The 15,705-nt window shown below is 42.6% G+C and overlaps 3 protein-coding genes across 4 annotated transcripts in view; 1 reads left to right on the top strand and 2 right to left on the bottom strand.

Moving 5' to 3' along the window:
• Positions 1-51: 51 nt before the first annotated feature.
• Trs23 (trafficking protein particle complex subunit 4-like protein Trs23) lies at positions 52-1,211 on the bottom strand. Its single transcript, XM_014359374.3, has 2 exons — positions 755-1,211; positions 52-662 (listed from the first exon to the last, which is right to left on the bottom strand). The coding sequence occupies exons 1-2, from the start codon at positions 927-929 to the stop codon at positions 184-186; spliced, it is 654 nt and encodes a 217-aa protein (XP_014214860.1). The 5' UTR covers positions 930-1,211; the 3' UTR covers positions 52-183.
• An 874-nt stretch (positions 1,212-2,085) lies between these two features.
• Positions 2,086-6,776, top strand: Hira (histone cell cycle regulator-like protein). 2 transcript variants are annotated; one of them, XM_089591068.1, is made up of 12 exons: positions 2,086-2,625; positions 2,812-2,874; positions 2,973-3,083; positions 3,396-3,991; positions 4,074-4,370; positions 4,449-4,750; positions 4,822-4,952; positions 4,989-5,425; positions 5,517-5,709; positions 5,780-6,073; positions 6,152-6,246; positions 6,326-6,776. In XM_089591068.1, exons 1-12 carry the CDS (start codon positions 2,589-2,591, stop codon positions 6,440-6,442), a joined length of 2,673 nt encoding a protein of 890 aa, XP_089447194.1. In that variant the 5' UTR covers positions 2,086-2,588; the 3' UTR covers positions 6,443-6,776. The 2 variants fall into 2 exon arrangements, with proteins under 2 accessions (XP_089447194.1, XP_014214855.2); XM_014359369.2 differs by having other exon boundaries at positions 4,822-5,425.
• Positions 6,777-7,810: 1,034 nt separating this feature from the next.
• Positions 7,811-15,705, bottom strand: part of Msp300 (Muscle-specific protein 300 kDa) — an 87,192-nt gene continuing 79,297 nt past the window's right edge. The window contains exons 44-52 of the mRNA XM_089591067.1: positions 13,058-15,219; positions 11,815-12,439; positions 11,567-11,739; positions 10,939-10,977; positions 10,582-10,608; positions 9,850-10,359; positions 9,395-9,638; positions 8,398-8,450; positions 7,811-8,195 (exon numbers count right to left, since the gene is read on the bottom strand). Coding sequence (XP_089447193.1) covers positions 7,973-8,195; positions 8,398-8,450; positions 9,395-9,638; positions 9,850-10,359; positions 10,582-10,608; positions 10,939-10,977; positions 11,567-11,739; positions 11,815-12,439; positions 13,058-15,219 — 4,056 coding nt within the window. The 3' untranslated portion in view covers positions 7,811-7,972. The remainder of the gene's footprint in view (positions 8,196-8,397; positions 8,451-9,394; positions 9,639-9,849; positions 10,360-10,581; positions 10,609-10,938; positions 10,978-11,566; positions 11,740-11,814; positions 12,440-13,057; positions 15,220-15,705) is intronic.

The following is a 15,705-nucleotide window of genomic DNA, read 5'->3' as shown; positions in this document are numbered from 1 at the left end:
TTTTTTTCATATTTGTAGAAATGCATTTCATACAAGTTGAAGCTTGCTTTTTTTCTTAAATAAACCTTATGATTATTCTACTCATGGGTGTAAGCATCAACATAATATATACATATATTTTTGTAAAATAAAAATTCTTATCAAACTATGCACTGCTCGTCATATTTACAATACCCTTGGCATTTATACATTACTTATACCTGATTTTTCAACAGTTTCCAACAAGCTTTGTAAGTTTGTTTCAAAAAGTTCACACCTGATAGGCATTTCAAGAGAATAAAATGGATTTTTCAATGCATAATCTGCATAAAGTTCGTACACTTTTTTCAATAAAATTTCCATGCCCGGTTGGGAAGGCTCAGCAACAATCATAAATTTAACACCAGTCAAAGTTTGATAACAATATAAACGGAATGTATCTGCTTCGAGCACTTCAATACCTGAACACCTGGGCTCCGGGCTGAGTTGGCTGGCAATGGCAAAGAGTGGGTAGAACATTGAGGCCAGGAATATCTTCTCGTTCGTAGTCATTTTCGACCTACTGAACTTTAGAGTAATGGGAAAGTTTTCTGACTTTTCGAGCATCTCCAGGACGTCTCTTCCATCGTCTAGCTCTTTGCCAGTCACTGGTAGACCATTAACAGCGGATAATACGTGACCCACTGCAATTCGAATAAAAATCAACATTTTTTAATAAACTCAAGATTTTTCATGAAAGTTAATCAACTACATTAAGTTAAAAACAACAGCATACCATGTATCCCATCTCTCTGGCCAAAGGATACGACTATTTTTTTGTTTTCGTAGGAAAGTTTGATGTCAAGCGGAAAATTAAATGGTTTTTCGACCTCGACTTTCGGTACGTTGTGATCGTGATTAAATATTAGACCACCGGATTTGGATACAATGTAAACACCGTAAATAACCATTTTTTAAAACGTTATATCGCTGCACTCGCGACAGTTTGCACTGGCATTTACACCATAGGGATATTATTTACACTCTGTTTACATCAGAATGATGTGTCAGATTTAAGGTTATGCGCGTTTTTCTGCTCCGGAGCTGAGGTCTGAACTTGTGTATATGCAGGAGCAGAAAATTTCCCATTGATTTGTTTTTTTTCGATCTTTTTTCAGTTTTATGTTATTTTATTTGATTTTCAACATTTAATGTACTAATTATTTGTTTGACAAATTTTTATTTCCAATCTCATAAGAGTAAGTGAAACAGAGCGAGCGGTGCAAATGTACGTGTGTGTGATTTTTACAATAGACACTATATACATATATATTTTGCAGATCGATCAGCGCCATTTAGCGGATATTTTAATTTATTCAATATTTGGATCAATAAAAGTCCGGCCTTGCCGACGACTGGCTCGAGAGATTAACAAGTTTCTGTCTTACCAATAAGAGGATTCCTAGATTTCTACTACAAAATTGAAAGATGTGATGGGCCGCTAGATGGCGCTGATTCTGTTAAAAAATAAATAATCGAAAACGTACCTAAATCACTAAAATCACACTGTAAAATAAGTTTCTAGTATTTTTTTTTGTCTTTTTGCTCTTCAACAAACAAGTCTACTTCATTATTTAATCCAGCAAATAATCAGTTTGAAGATTTCTGATTATGTGTCTTCGAATAAAATATGTTTGTTGAATGCAGTTGCAGTTTGTTTGTTGTCAGATTTAAAAAACAGCGCGAAAATTTAAAGTCATTTTTTGAAAGTTCGGTTTTCTTTGATGAAAAAAAAAAAAAAATCTATTAAAGATTATTCTTGAATAAAAAGATGCAACGTAAACTTCACTGTTGGGTGCATGGTGCAGTATAAGAGCTGTTAATATCTAAATTTTAAGAAAAATAATGGTTTTGCACGAAACTCTCGAATGATTTTTCATAAAACAGAGTTGTAGACAAAATGGTATTATAAACATAGACCATAACGAATAATTTAAGTGGAAACCCGCGGTATAACTAAGATAAAATTCAATGGAAATTTATTGCCGATTGCGGGGGTGGCTACTCATGTATATAGTAAAGCGCGTCGCATGCGGTGCGGGGGTGGGCATATTCAAGCATGGCACAACAAAATTCGCGAGTGTAGAGAGCACGTCTGTCTCTGCGAGTCGCTTTTGTGCTTCGCACTCCCCCGGCAATATACTTAAACTCTCGCGTCCCTGTTTTTTTGCTCTCGGTCGCTCGCGGAGGAGAAGCAAAAGGCGCGGATTGTACTTACTTGTGGTAATAATATGGTGCTTAGAGATCGAGGTAGTGCGTGTGTGGTAATTCTTATCCCGGGATGATGGTGCGAGATAAGTGTGAAAAGTGAAATAGGATTGGATTGATGGTTATGAAGAGGAGAAATGCCGCTTTCGGAAGGTTTAGATTAACAAGATATCGGGTGTGCTCCGTTGGAAAAAGCTGCGTTTTTGAGGAGAAGCAGCTGCAGTGACGCCGGGCCGCGCGTTTGTTTCATATATTTTATATCTTAGCTGTGTATTTATTACCAACATTTTTAGCAGTGTCGAGGTTTCAAGAGAAGCTTTGAATTGTGTTTACATACAAAAAATTTTCACACATGAAATACGATGAGACTCGTCAAGCCTAACTGGGTTACTCACGATGGTTAGTAAATAACCTTACTTTCGAGCTTTTTTGTTTTGTTTTGTTATTTTTTAACAACTTGCTTTACTTGTTTTTCATCATGCGTTGTTGGCGACCTGGCTCTTATTTGGTGGTTTATAACCGAGTTGGAGCTTTAGTGCATTATTCTATTAAATTGGTAATTGTTGACTGTATTATTCGTTACAGGATCTCCGATTTATTCCGTGGATATACATCCGGATGGCAAAAGGTTTGCCACCGGCGGGCAAGGTAAATAGTATCTCCATCAGGCTACCTGTGGATTATTTGATTTTCATGGATATTTTTCAATTAAAAAATTTGTATGTATTTTTTTCGTCAATTCGCAGGTGGAGATTCCGGTAGGGTAGTCATTTGGAATCTCGAGCCAGTGCTGAACGAAGAGGCAGAAAACAACTCAAACATTCCAAAGATGCTGTGCCAGATGGACAATCATTTTGGTATTATTTTTTTACATTTTTTACTATCAATCGGGTTTTTCTCTTTGTTTATTATTTCTCATAATTCTAGTTTTCATTGCAATTTACTAGAATAATAGATTGTACGTTACACTATCGAATGAGATACATTTGTAAATAAAACGATTTTTTTTTTTTTAAATATCCTTGCTGACATTGCCAGCACAAAATTTTGGTTTTTCTTTGAAATAACTGGCATTTATCAAGTGAAAATGGTTTAAAGTATCACGTTTACTGTTCATTAACAATAATCTTACAACTGAAAGTCATTTTCACGAACATTATTGTTTTCAGCATGTGTAAATTGTGTACGATGGAACAGTTCTGGCATGTTAGCATCAGCTGGCGATGATAAATTAATTATGTTATGGAGATTGGCAGTTGGAGTTGGAGTTAGTACGTTATTTGGTGCTAAAGCTGGTGTAGAAACATGGAGATGCAAGTCAACTTTACGTTCGCACTCGGGTGACATATTGGATCTAGCATGGGCTCCCCACAATCCATGGCTGGCTTCAGCCTCAGTTGATAACACTGTCATTGTGTGGGACACATCCAAAGCAACCATAGTAGCTATTTTGAAAGGCCATAGTGGCTTAGTGAAAGGAGTAGCTTGGGACCCTATTGGAAAGTACTTAGCAACTCAGTCGGATGATAAGACTTTGAGAGTTTGGAGAACAAATGACTGGGGCCAAGAATCTCTAATCACGGAGCCTTTTGAAGAATGTGGCAGCACTACTCACGTCCTCAGGTTATCTTGGAGTCCGGACGGTCAGTACTTGGTGTCTGCTCATGCCATGAATGGAGGTGGGCCCACTGCTCAGATCATTGATAGAGAAGGTTGGAAACAAGATAAGGATTATGTTGGTCACAGGAAAGCGGTCACATGCGTTGTTAGTATTTAAATGAAAAATTTTTACGGTTTATAGTTTTTTATAACAACTTGCTGAAGATCTCTATAATTTGTTTTTTCAGAAATTTAATAACAATATTATGCAAAAACCAACGAACCGAGGGGAAAAAAACGAGGAAAAGAAAACAATGAGATTCTGTTGTGTGGCGATAGGCTCACGCGATCGGTCAATATCCATCTGGTCAACGCCCTTGAAACGTCCTTTAGTTGTTATAAACGAAGTATTTTTGTCTTCAGTGTTGGATCTTTCGTGGTCGTCATGTGGTATGCGTCTGTGTGCTTGTTCTATGGATGGAACTGTCGTTTTTATGGAATTCTCAAGTGAAGAGTTAGGATGTCCTTTAGATTCTGTCGAAGTGGTATACATTTCATTTTTGTGTATTGAATTATCAATATTTAGGTTTACTATACTGCAGTATTTCTTAATTTTCTGGTAGATGAATATGAAAGAACGAATGTATGGAAAAATAGCTCAAGGTGGCTGCACGATTATCGAGACACCCGAGCTCCTGCTACGCCAAAATTCAGTTCCTGTGCCCTCTGCAGTCCCCGCGAACCCTGTGACTACAGAATCGTTGTCGGTTTCTCAATCTTTAACGAATTGTGTAAAAAGTATTTTGCCTAATTCTGTGGTTCAATCACCTGTTAAAGCACCTATTGATAAGCAAATTGAAACTAGAATGTCAAATGGCAAGCGAAGAATCACACCCATGTTCGTACCTCCACCTCCAGAAACACTGTGAGTCCATAAACTAATCATCTTGAAAATACATCAGTAAATACAACGTTTATAAACTCTTTCTGTTTCAGGGATAGTGAACCAGGTAAATCAGTTCCTACAGAGCCGTTCTCGAGTACCTCGCAAGCAAAGAGTACAATAGTCATTGAAAGGCGTGACGAAGTCGTGCGACCACCACAATCAAACGTAAGCAATATCTCTAGTTTTTCGAGGATAGAGGAACCTTCGACCTCTGCAGCAACGACGTCCGGCCCTGCGCTTACCCTAAAGCGTAAAGATCCGAAATCATCGACGACGATGACGACGGATAATGACGCGGAGTCACAGAGTAAAAAGGCCAAAAGCATACCTGTCGAGCGCAATGGCCATCCCGTGTTGTTTCCGTCGCTAAAACCCAAAGCGCCCATCTCTTTGCACACGGGACACTATACCGTCACGGTCAACAGCGACCACAACTTGTATCACATGCAAGTGTACGAAGAAACGAGTACCGAACGTCTGTGGGATCAGTACTTTGGTTACGGGGTGACGGGCTTGGCATCGACAACAGCCATCGTAGCAGTGTCTCTGGAGGACGGCAGTGTACATATATTTTATACGACCAAAGGCGCCCGCGCTACACCGCCTCTGGCTCCGCCGTCGCCCATTGCCAGGCTAGTTGCTGCTGGTAACATGGTAATAATAAAAACTTTATGATTAAATGACGCGATTTTAACTTTGATTTAGAACAGTTGTTGCAAACTCAAAAATAATTATCTGTCCTAAGGTAATGGTTATATCTTGTTACGGAGATGTGCGAGTGTGGGAAATAACTCAAAGTGCCTGTCGTCTAATTTGTTCGACGTCAGCTGCACATCTCGTCACTCCCGGGATGTCGATACTAAATTGCACGCTCTACAATGGTATGCCTCACTTGGCGTTTACCAATGCCAGGGCTTACGTTTATCACATAGAAATGGGTGAGTTACGCGTATTGAAATGAGTGAATGAATTTCATCATCAAAGCAATAAAATTAAATCTTTCACTAGGCACGTGGTTGTTGATTGGCGACAGTCAAGATCCAGTGTGGCGGTGGTCGGCAATGAACGCTCTACACAACCCCGTGGTGATGGGCAATCGAAAAGCGAATGGGCCTGTGGCTGTGCTTCAGGAAGGATTAAATCTAGTTGCCGGTATGGTCATGCCACCGTTGAAAAATCCAAACAGTATTCCGTGCATAACATCGTACTTGGAGCAACAGGTTCTTGTCTCTAAAATTCTTGGCAGCTCTCACGAATACGTCCATTGGCTGTTGGCATTTGCGACTTTCTTAGTAACGCATGGTATAAACCACATGAGTTTTACGATTTTTAATTGCGACTGCTGTTAATTTGATATCTTACGATTCTTGAAAATTCCAGATGGCTTGGAAAGCCGATTGAGAATAATATTGGACGAACTGTTAGGCCCAGCTCATAGTACTGCTCACAAAAGCACCTGGGATCCTGATATTTTGGTATTTGTTAATATATATTTTGAAATCAACTACAAACTACAAAAATCATGCGTAACTATGAATTTGATATCAATTGCAGGGTGTAAAAAAGCATGCACTCTTGGAGGACATATTGAAAATCATGTCCTCGAATTTGCGCTGGCAAAGACTGTATGTCGAGTACAACGAACAACTGGAGGAAATAAAGAAGTTATGAGAAAGTGCAAGGGATGATGGTGATGATGAAATACTTTCTAAATACTTACGAGACAGCAGATATTTTGGAACAAGAGATTTGTACATTTTACGCAACTGTTGATGGACAAAACGATAATAGGATTGTACAAAGTTTGATATAAAAATGAAGTAATAAATTATTTTCAATTTTTACGTCTAAATGTGTCCAGTAATGGAAATTTTGTATTACAATCGATGATGGATAAATGTAAAATAAGAGACGCTTTTATTTTTTAACGGCTGTATTTGTTTTGAATTAGTTTTATTCATAAATCTGAATTATACAATATTTATATACCAACTTTAAGGCTTCACTTTATTTATTTTCACTTATTTGTTTATTCATATTTATTTTATTCTTTTATATAAAAATACATAATTAAGCTCAACGTGCCATTAGCGAACTTGTGAATTAGGAAGCGTAAACTAACGAGCTAGCATTAGCTCATTTTGGTAAATCGTCCGCTACATCGCAAATGATTAGATTCGATTGATCTGTGCGTTATAATTTTCGCCGCTTTAACAAGCAGCTTTTATTCCTTGATTTTTTTTTTTTATGTTACTTAGTCGTTTTGCTCAAATATAAGACACTTTTTTCATTATATAATGTCAATGCAGTCGCTAGACATATTAACAATCATTGCAAGTTGAGTAGCACCTTTCTTTTTAATTACCGTTTTCTCGATTCAATCGAAAATTTATCGATTTTATACAATTGTATTTTTTAATATATTTGACGATAAAACTCTCTTTTGATACAAATTTTACAATTTCACGATAAATTATGCTCCTCAAAAAAGAAAAAAACAAAAGGTCGATCTGAAAATTACACTCATGTATACAAAACGTCGGACCGTCTTCAACTATTTTCTTTCACCATTAGGTAGATACAATACCCTCCGATTTTTGCAAGAAAATTTTGTTTTTGTTTGATTTGATAATCAGCCTTAATTTACATAATCGTTTTTCACATATCTCTCGGTACGTAACTACAAATTACATATCTGTACAGCAAAGCTCCCCTGTATGTATCATATTAATCATTATTGCACAACAATCGTCTTCCAAATATACAAACAACGCGCGTATGTATACATATATGTTTTATACACGCGATAGAACAAATAATAATCTCAATTATTGTATATGTATATATATATATATATTGTGAACGTTTTACATATATAAATTTCTCTCTTGGTCCATCGTGTTTTTTTTTTTTTTCATTTATGTAAGTAGGAGCGTGTACAGAAAAAAATCGACGCAACGTTAGAGTTTTCGTAAAGTTATGTACACGTGAAAAACAAAAAAAAAAAAAAAAAAAAAAAAAAGGGAGAAGCCAGAAAGGATGATCTTTCGCGTACTTACTCCCATATGAGACGTTTCAACAAAACACAAAGAGCCGCCGCTGCGCCGCCAACAACAACAACAACAACAACATTTACATATCACAAAAGGTACAACTCGTATCCATACATGTCTCGACAGTAGGTAATTCGTGTTGGTCAGTCTAAAGGGGTGGAGGCCCGTTGGGGTACTGCACGAGGGGCGTGAAGCTCCTCGCCAGGTTGTTAGAGAGCATGCAGCTGTAGTCTTCCTCGGCCGACGGTACCAAGGACGCGGCTCCTAGTAGCAGCAGCATCAGCGCCTGGATGGGCAGGGAGGCTCTCAACACCCGCCCGATGAAGTGGTAGCCACGTGCGAGGACCGTTTGATTGGGACTGCCGTCAGCACTGGAATCACGAGGTGAGATAATTTTTGTTTTTTTTTGTTTTTATTGCGCACAAACGTGGAATATATTATGTGCGTGTTTCTTTTTTTGCGCGCGCAAGCAAATGCAAAGATAAAGCTTTTAACGTTTGATTATGTACTTATAGAAAAAAAAAATACATTTGGAGGTGGAAACTTGTGTGTACAAGGGATAATAAGACGTACTTGGTGGTTCTAGTGCCGTTGGCCGAGACTCCGGAAGCGGCTTCGTTGAGTAGCTAAAATTTAATGGAACAGAAAAAACACAAACAATAAGATACGGTGCAGGTGTATGTGATTGCTAAATTACTTATTCAATGGAAATCCTATGAGAGATATAATTTTGTGTATTATTATACTATTTCTATTGTGTTTTTGTACATGGTGCTCTTGTTAGAGTGCATTTTTTCGTGAGTTTGTTAGTTTCTAGATTTTTTCGTGGGTTGGTTCGAAAAATATATATTTTTTCTATAATAATAACGTTGTAAGAGTAGAAAAGGGTTTTTTCTTCTTTTCTTTTGCAAGACAAATAACCTACGTCGTTAAAAAATAAAAAAAAAACAACCAACAATTTAGATACGTTACGTGAAACATTAATTACGGTGCAAAAGAATCGTAAGAAAAACTTCTACGTATGGTTTTTTTAATATTTATACAATCCCAAGCAAAAATAATCTTAGTAACTGATGATAAATATTTTTCTTTAATCTGGGCCTTATTCATAATTATTATTGGTCGTTATTACTTATCGTGAGTTTGTTATTAAGACGATTTTTGCTTGGGGTATGAGAAAAACGAGTCCGTTATGCAATTTTACCGATCCCTTGATCGTAGACCTTCAATCATCTTATAGTTCACTTCTGACACCAAAATCTAAAAATATCGACTCGTGCATACCCTGTGGTACCCCTATTTCGAAAGTCCACGTGGAGTTTTACGTATTTTCCAAGCAAAATTAAATCATTCAACCTAGATGAAATTTTTTCATGCATAAAGAGTCTATTTTACGAGTGTACTGAAGTTCCGATGACGATGTCCAGGTTTCGTGTTCCAGGAGTTCCAGTAACTGGAATTTAGGTCCACGAGGACATTCGAAATATGTGCGCTCCGTTTCAACAACCCCCGAAAATAGCATTAAAAAAAAAAAAAAAAATTATTAATCTGAAAACCATGTATAACTCACATTTTTCGAGAGTATGTCCAAGGAAGTCGTGGTGGATGCGAGTCCAACGTCGCGAGGATCGAGCCCGAGTGCAGAGCCAAGTTTGAGGACGTACATGCTGGTGAGCCTTCGCAAGGACTGGAGGCGCAAACGAAGCTCTTGAAGCCGACCGCGCGTCTCGTCGTGCTCCTGCAGCAGGTGGTTCGCTGCCTCTTGCAAGGACAAGATGCGCGGCTCGCAACGCTCAAGGTTGCCCTGGAGTTCTCTGCAAAGGTACGTGTTTTTTTTTATTTTCTTTTTTTTCAATTTTCAAAATCAATGATCGTTTTAATGGCTGTACCCGTGGAGAAAAAGCTTAAGTGTTCATTTTGTCATGCGGGGTAATTTTTACCCCAAAAGTAAGTTTCTCGGTAATTATTTCCTTAAATCATATTTGTGGGTAAAATTACCCGGAAACTTTGGGGAAAAAAACTCACTTAAACTTGTCGTATTTGGACTGAAGTATGTCGTAACCCTCGGTGAGATCGATCGGCTCGCTGGCCCGGATGCTTTCTTCCGTCGCGCCGAGCCACGCGAGCAATTCCTCGACGATGCGATGGAACTGCTGGTTGCCCATGAGGGCGGACTGGAGCCGGTCTTGCCATTTCGACGCCGCCCGGCAGATCTTCTCCCAGCGCTCGTTGGCGCACTCGAGTCGGTCCCGAAGCTCGTTCGCCCGGTCCGTGTCCTCGGTGTGCTCGGCCAAGTGGACGCCCACGATGTTCAGGCTGACGATGATGCTCTTGTGGCTGTCGAGGTCGAGCAAGAACTCGTGGTGGTCTTGGACCACGTCCTCGAGCTCCTCGATCTTCGCGGGCGGTGGCTGTTGCTGTTGGCTCTGGGTGCCCTCGGCGAACTCGAGCCATTTTTCCAGTCGCCAGAGGTCGTTGTCCAGCTGGGCCCAATTGCGGTGGGAGCACAGAGGGCAGGTCAGTCGGCCGCCATCGCTGATTTTTTTGGAAATAGTGAGGTTTATTCGCTTTTTGGGAAGTCTTTTTTTTTTTTTGCATACAGAATGGGAGGGGGGCTGAATTATTGAGCTTTACTTTTTTTTTTTTTTTTGTTTCCTACAATTATTAGCTAAAAAGGTTTTCTGCGCGAACGGTACAAAAATGTCATAAAAGTTCGAAATTCTACGATAGGTATTTCATTTTTTGGACACAACTTACCGACACCACATTATCCACATAAGTAGACTAAGCAAAAAAATTTCAAAAACTATTAGTTTCCACTCACAGTATCAAAAAACCTTCTGTTTTTTAAGTGTTTGAAAAAAAAAAAATGTCCAACAGTACTTGTTTTTTAAATTGAATTGGAGAAAAAAAAAAACAATTTTTATATATTATACTGGCTTACGTTGTACTAAAGCGCATTTGAAAAGGATCTTGATCGTGTGATTAAGATTAAAAGCATGATTCGATATTACAACTATGCCACTCAATAATTTTGCCAACAATAAGGGATGAGTTTTATTAGACAAATAAACGGAAATGGTGAATATATATCAAGCTTATTTCTACACTCACTGTTCGCAAGGGAAGAGGTAAGAGCCAACCAAAGGAGACCTGCAGAGCGTTGTAAAGTTAGTCGTGTTAGTGATGATGATATTATGTATCTGTTATTAACATAAATTTTTAATTGCAAGGGATCGGTTGATTCCATTTGGGAATTTGCATGGAAATCACAGTCAAATCCGACTAGTTTTTTTCTGAAATGTGCATGTAATCCTATAATCTTGCAGATTCCACAGTTATTACTGGGATCAAGTATAAAAACAAGTCGTATTCTAATTTGAAATCACCCTGATTTCATTAAGATTCCATGTGAGTCTATTATGAAAATTGTGGAATACAGTAGTATTTGAATGAATGATAGGTGTATTAAAAAAATACTAGACGAATGTTAATGATAATTCCATGCAGATTTTCAGCTGAATTCCATCAGACTTGTTCCATTCCATGAGCTCATGAAGGTTATGGAGAGAAATATACTTTTATTAATTTTTATTGTTTCAGTAATGTATATGAATAAGCAGAGGGAGTTATAATGTATATCAAGCGGTTAATCAAGGAGCATTTTATTAATAAAAGTAATAGATTCTTAAAAAAAAAAAATCATGAGTTAAAGACAGGAATGATGATTTCAGGTACTCACTTGAGCTCGCGAATCTGTTGTTCTCTCGACCTAGCCCTGGCCAAGACTTGATCGAAGCGATTGACGAGCTGCGTGACCTCGTCGGCCTTGGCAACCTTCTCCTCCTCGGACAACAGACCGTGTAAATGTTTGACGAGTTCGATGGTCGACTGGCAGCTTCCAATTTTTTTCGCCTGAGAGTAAAAAAAAAAAGCATCAATAACCTGAACCCTGAAACGTTCCTGGGTATGAAAAAAAGAGCTACTCACGATGTCCCTCGCGGCAGTGGATAACCCGACCCCTGGTGTGGGTTCTGGCGTGACTGCCCGGTCGAGCTCGTGTAGCGCCACCTGGCACTCGGTTATGGCCGATTCGAGCTCAATCAGGTAGGCGTCGTACGATGTCATGCGCGTTATCCTGGGTAGAGTGTCGACCTGGACAGCGCTGTCACGCTCGAACCTGAGCGTCTCGACCTGGACAGCCTCGTCGACCTCTTTCTGCTCCTGGGCTGCCTCGATCTCAGCGCGCAACCGTCCTAGACCGCGTTTGATGTCGGCCCAGAGTTTCTGGTACTCGTCGACGAGCTGCTGTATCCTCCGGATGTCCTCCTCCGGACTATCGCGCATCACCTCGAGCGCGAGTTCGTCCGCCCGTTTGAGGGTCTGGTTTTGCTTTTCAAGCTTGGATTCGGCGTCCCAGAGCTGTTGGAGTCGACGGCGGGGCGAGGCTCGCTCCGAAGGGGTCGCCAAGTGTTGGAGTTGGGTCAGTAGCACGTCCACCTGGGTCAAACCGAGCAACGCGGCTCCGTGAGCCGAGATAAACTCGCGGTAGGTCTTTTCGTCCCGTTCCAGGGCAGCTAGGATAGTCTTGGCCTTTGGTGTCAGACGGTGCCATCTGTGGGGTTATTTTGGGTCATTGGTTAGTTCACTATTTATTTCTTACAAGCAGCCATTTTAAACAGTTCCGCGTACACCATTGCTTGGAAGGAAGAAGATGACAGTAGTTGAAATAAGTAACAGATCGTCGAAGCTCTATTTGATTTGTACAGTTAATCCGGAAATCAGTGCCACGGACGGGGAAAAAATTGTCATATTCGTTTACAAAATACTTGTATGTATACTTATTATGAGAAACATTTTTTTTATCACGAAGTAGCAGAAGCAGTACTTTTTGATTTTAAAATAATAATTGGGTTCTAAAAATTATTGTTGACCAAAAAAATAGATGAAAGGTCATGTGGTCGGCACAAGTTCAAATAATGGTATTGTGCTACCGAGTACGATATGATGTGAAACGTAACGTTTTTGCGCGTAATTAATCGATTGAATTCCATGCACACGTAGAAGCTCAACTGAACTTAAAAAAAAAAAAAAAACAAGTTATAATTGGACCTAATGCTGAATAAAAATTTATCTGGATGACACAAGACACAATGCGATTACAACGATTTAGAGTTATGTTCTTCCTTCCAAGCCACAAAAAAACTAAACAAGAAACCAAGAATTCCCAAACCTGTCCATCAGCTGGCGGGCGTCGGCAGTAAGGAATCTCAGGTTCTCAGGTTCGAGACCCCCTTTAGCCAAACGGCTGTAGTTCATCTCGATGATCTGCAGAGCCGGTTGATGGGCCCCAATGTCCTCCAGAATCTTGTTAACCCTCGTCATCGTCGCCTCGCTGTTGTCACGCGACAGATCATGCAGACCCTCCTCCAGTTCCCCAAGCTCCTTTTCGACCCCATCCACCCACTCGGCGAACTCGGTCGACAGACCACTAAGTTCCTGCAGTAGCTTCCCGGTCATCTTGATGCCGCGCTTGCGCTCAGCCGACTTGACGCAGGTCAACTTCCACCTGCGCTCGAGCGCCTCCATGTTGGTCTTGATCGCGTCCGTGTCGAAACCACTGCTGGCCTGTTTCCAGACGTTGCAGTCGCTGAGCAACATCTCGCACAAGTTGAGCACCTCGCCGACGTTGGCGCTCTCGTCTTCGATGCTCTTCTGCAGCTGCTCGTGATCCTTGAGCTTGCGCTCGAGGGTGCCTGGCTCAGCCGTCTCCATGGTACACGGCTCGGCCAGCTGGGCCTCGATCCCACCCAGCCACACCCTCAGCTGCGCCAGTCTCTTCTGCAGTAACGCCGTCGTCTGCACGAGCTCGACGATCTTGTTGGCCCTCGTCCTACCCGCCACCAGGAGGCTGTCCCAACGCTCGTTGATCTCCTCCAGGCGCCGCTCCACTCGCTCCCGCTCGACCCCTGGCTCGGCCATCCCGACCAGCTCTTTACCGCTGTCCCGCAACCACTCCACCTCCCGCTGCTTGAGCGCCATCTCCGCCTGGATCTCGGCCTCCAGTCGTCTCAGCTCCTCCTCGGGCTCGTCCACGCTTGCGCCCGTCATCTCCGTGCCCCGCAACCGCCCTTCCGCGTCCTCGATCCACGTGAGCAGCCGTCCCGAGCGGCTCTCCCACCTCGAGTAGAGGGCGCACCGCTCGCCCAGCCTGTGGGCCAGCAGGGACAACTTGTGCTCGAGGCTGCCATGTTGCTGCCAAAGGAGGAAGCCCTGCTGGCTGAGGGCCTTCATGTCCGCGGGGCTGAGGCACTCGCTGAGCTGTTCCGCCAGCACCCCTAGGCTCTCGAGTTCTGGAACGCAGCCCACCAACCTGGCCCTGTGCCGCTGGAGCTCCTGGAGCCGGGCGCGGCACTCCTTGATACCACCCGCCAGCCCCGCCTCTTCTGCCTCATCGACCACCTTACCGACCTCCTGGAGGAAGCTGCTGATCCTGCCCACTTGGGCCCCGTACTGCTCGTTCAGGCCATTGACCTTAGCGACAAAGTCCCGCCACGTCTTGAGGCTCGCCCTGGCGTTGCTCAGCCGCTGCACGCTCGCCGCGTGCTCCATCCTCACCGAAGCCGCCAGGGCCTCGTCGGCGCAACCCGCGAGCAATAGGCCCTGCTGGCGCTGGAGCTCCTCCGCCTTGGCCTCCCCGGCCGGTAGCTTGTCCTCGGCGTGGAGCAGGTTGTCGATGTCGGCGAGGATCTTGGCCAGCCGGCGGGCGCTCATGAAGCGCAGTTGGAGCTTGCCGCGCTCGCGGTCCAGCTCCTTCATCCAGCCGAGGAGCTCGGAGTGCCCGGCCCGGTAGCGCTCCCAGTCGGCCATCCTCCGGCCGACTGCCGAGTGCCGCGCGAGGATGCGGTCGAGGCTGAGCTGGTGCAGCTCCCTCAAGGCGTCGAATTGCTGCTGCAAGGTGCTGCCCTCGCTGTCCAAGGCTCGGACGAGCTTCACGAGGTTCTGTTGCTCGGTGAGGAGGTTCTCGTGGACCTCGCAGATGCCGCGGTCCTCGGCGAGGCCGTTGTAGTCGTTTGGCGGTGTGGACGACAGGTACTCGCGGACGTGTTCGAGGTACTCGCGCCAGAGCCGGAGGGCAGCGGTGACGTCCTGCGAGTGGATCAGCCGGGCCGAGAGGCGCTGGTATTGGTGGAAGGTCTCGCGGAAGGCGCGCTGCCAGAGCTGGAGGACCTCGACGATCGAGAGCTCGTTGCCGTCGTCGTTCTCGGGGATGACGTCCAGGGGACGGTCCTTGATCGATTTGAGCCGGGTGTCGGCGCGCGTCAGGTCAAACAGGTGGTTGCGCAGTTTGATCAGGTCCTCCTCGGAGTCGCCCTGGACCACTGTTTTGACGCTCTGCCAGGGGGGGTTTGAGGTTACACTTTGTTTGTTTTTTTTGTTTCACGTGTATGTGTGTACTGTGAATCCAAGAGTGTTGCCCACGCAATACAAGAACACTTTTGAATAATGCGCTGGGCTTCGATTGTTTGATCAAACTACGTAATAATTATGCCATTTTTTATCCATGAGGATTTCAACAACGGAGATAATACCTAATAAAACGTCTGATAGATACATGTGTACGGATGATATGGAACATTCCACGTGGACTTTTCAGATAGAGGATGCAGGTGGTTATTAAAATAGTTAATCAACATCAACAATATAAAGCTGTGATGTACCTTTCGTAGAAACGTGTGTATATAGTAACTTGGATTCACAGTACTTGGAACATTAATGTTTATTGTTATAGTATGATAAAAAGATCTCACTGCTCTATTGATGGTTAATTAAGTTTCAAATAGTAAAAAATCCTCAGAAAACATTATGCCATCAGTTTAC

This window comes from Copidosoma floridanum, unplaced genomic scaffold (assembly GCF_036245765.1).
Source record: "Copidosoma floridanum isolate Cflo_tuat_1 unplaced genomic scaffold, Cflo_Japanese_pri ptg000013l, whole genome shotgun sequence".
NCBI lineage: Eukaryota > Metazoa > Arthropoda > Insecta > Hymenoptera > Encyrtidae > Copidosoma > Copidosoma floridanum.
The sequence above is the reverse complement of the archived record's forward strand: the minus strand, read 5'-3'. Positions and strand labels throughout refer to the sequence as shown.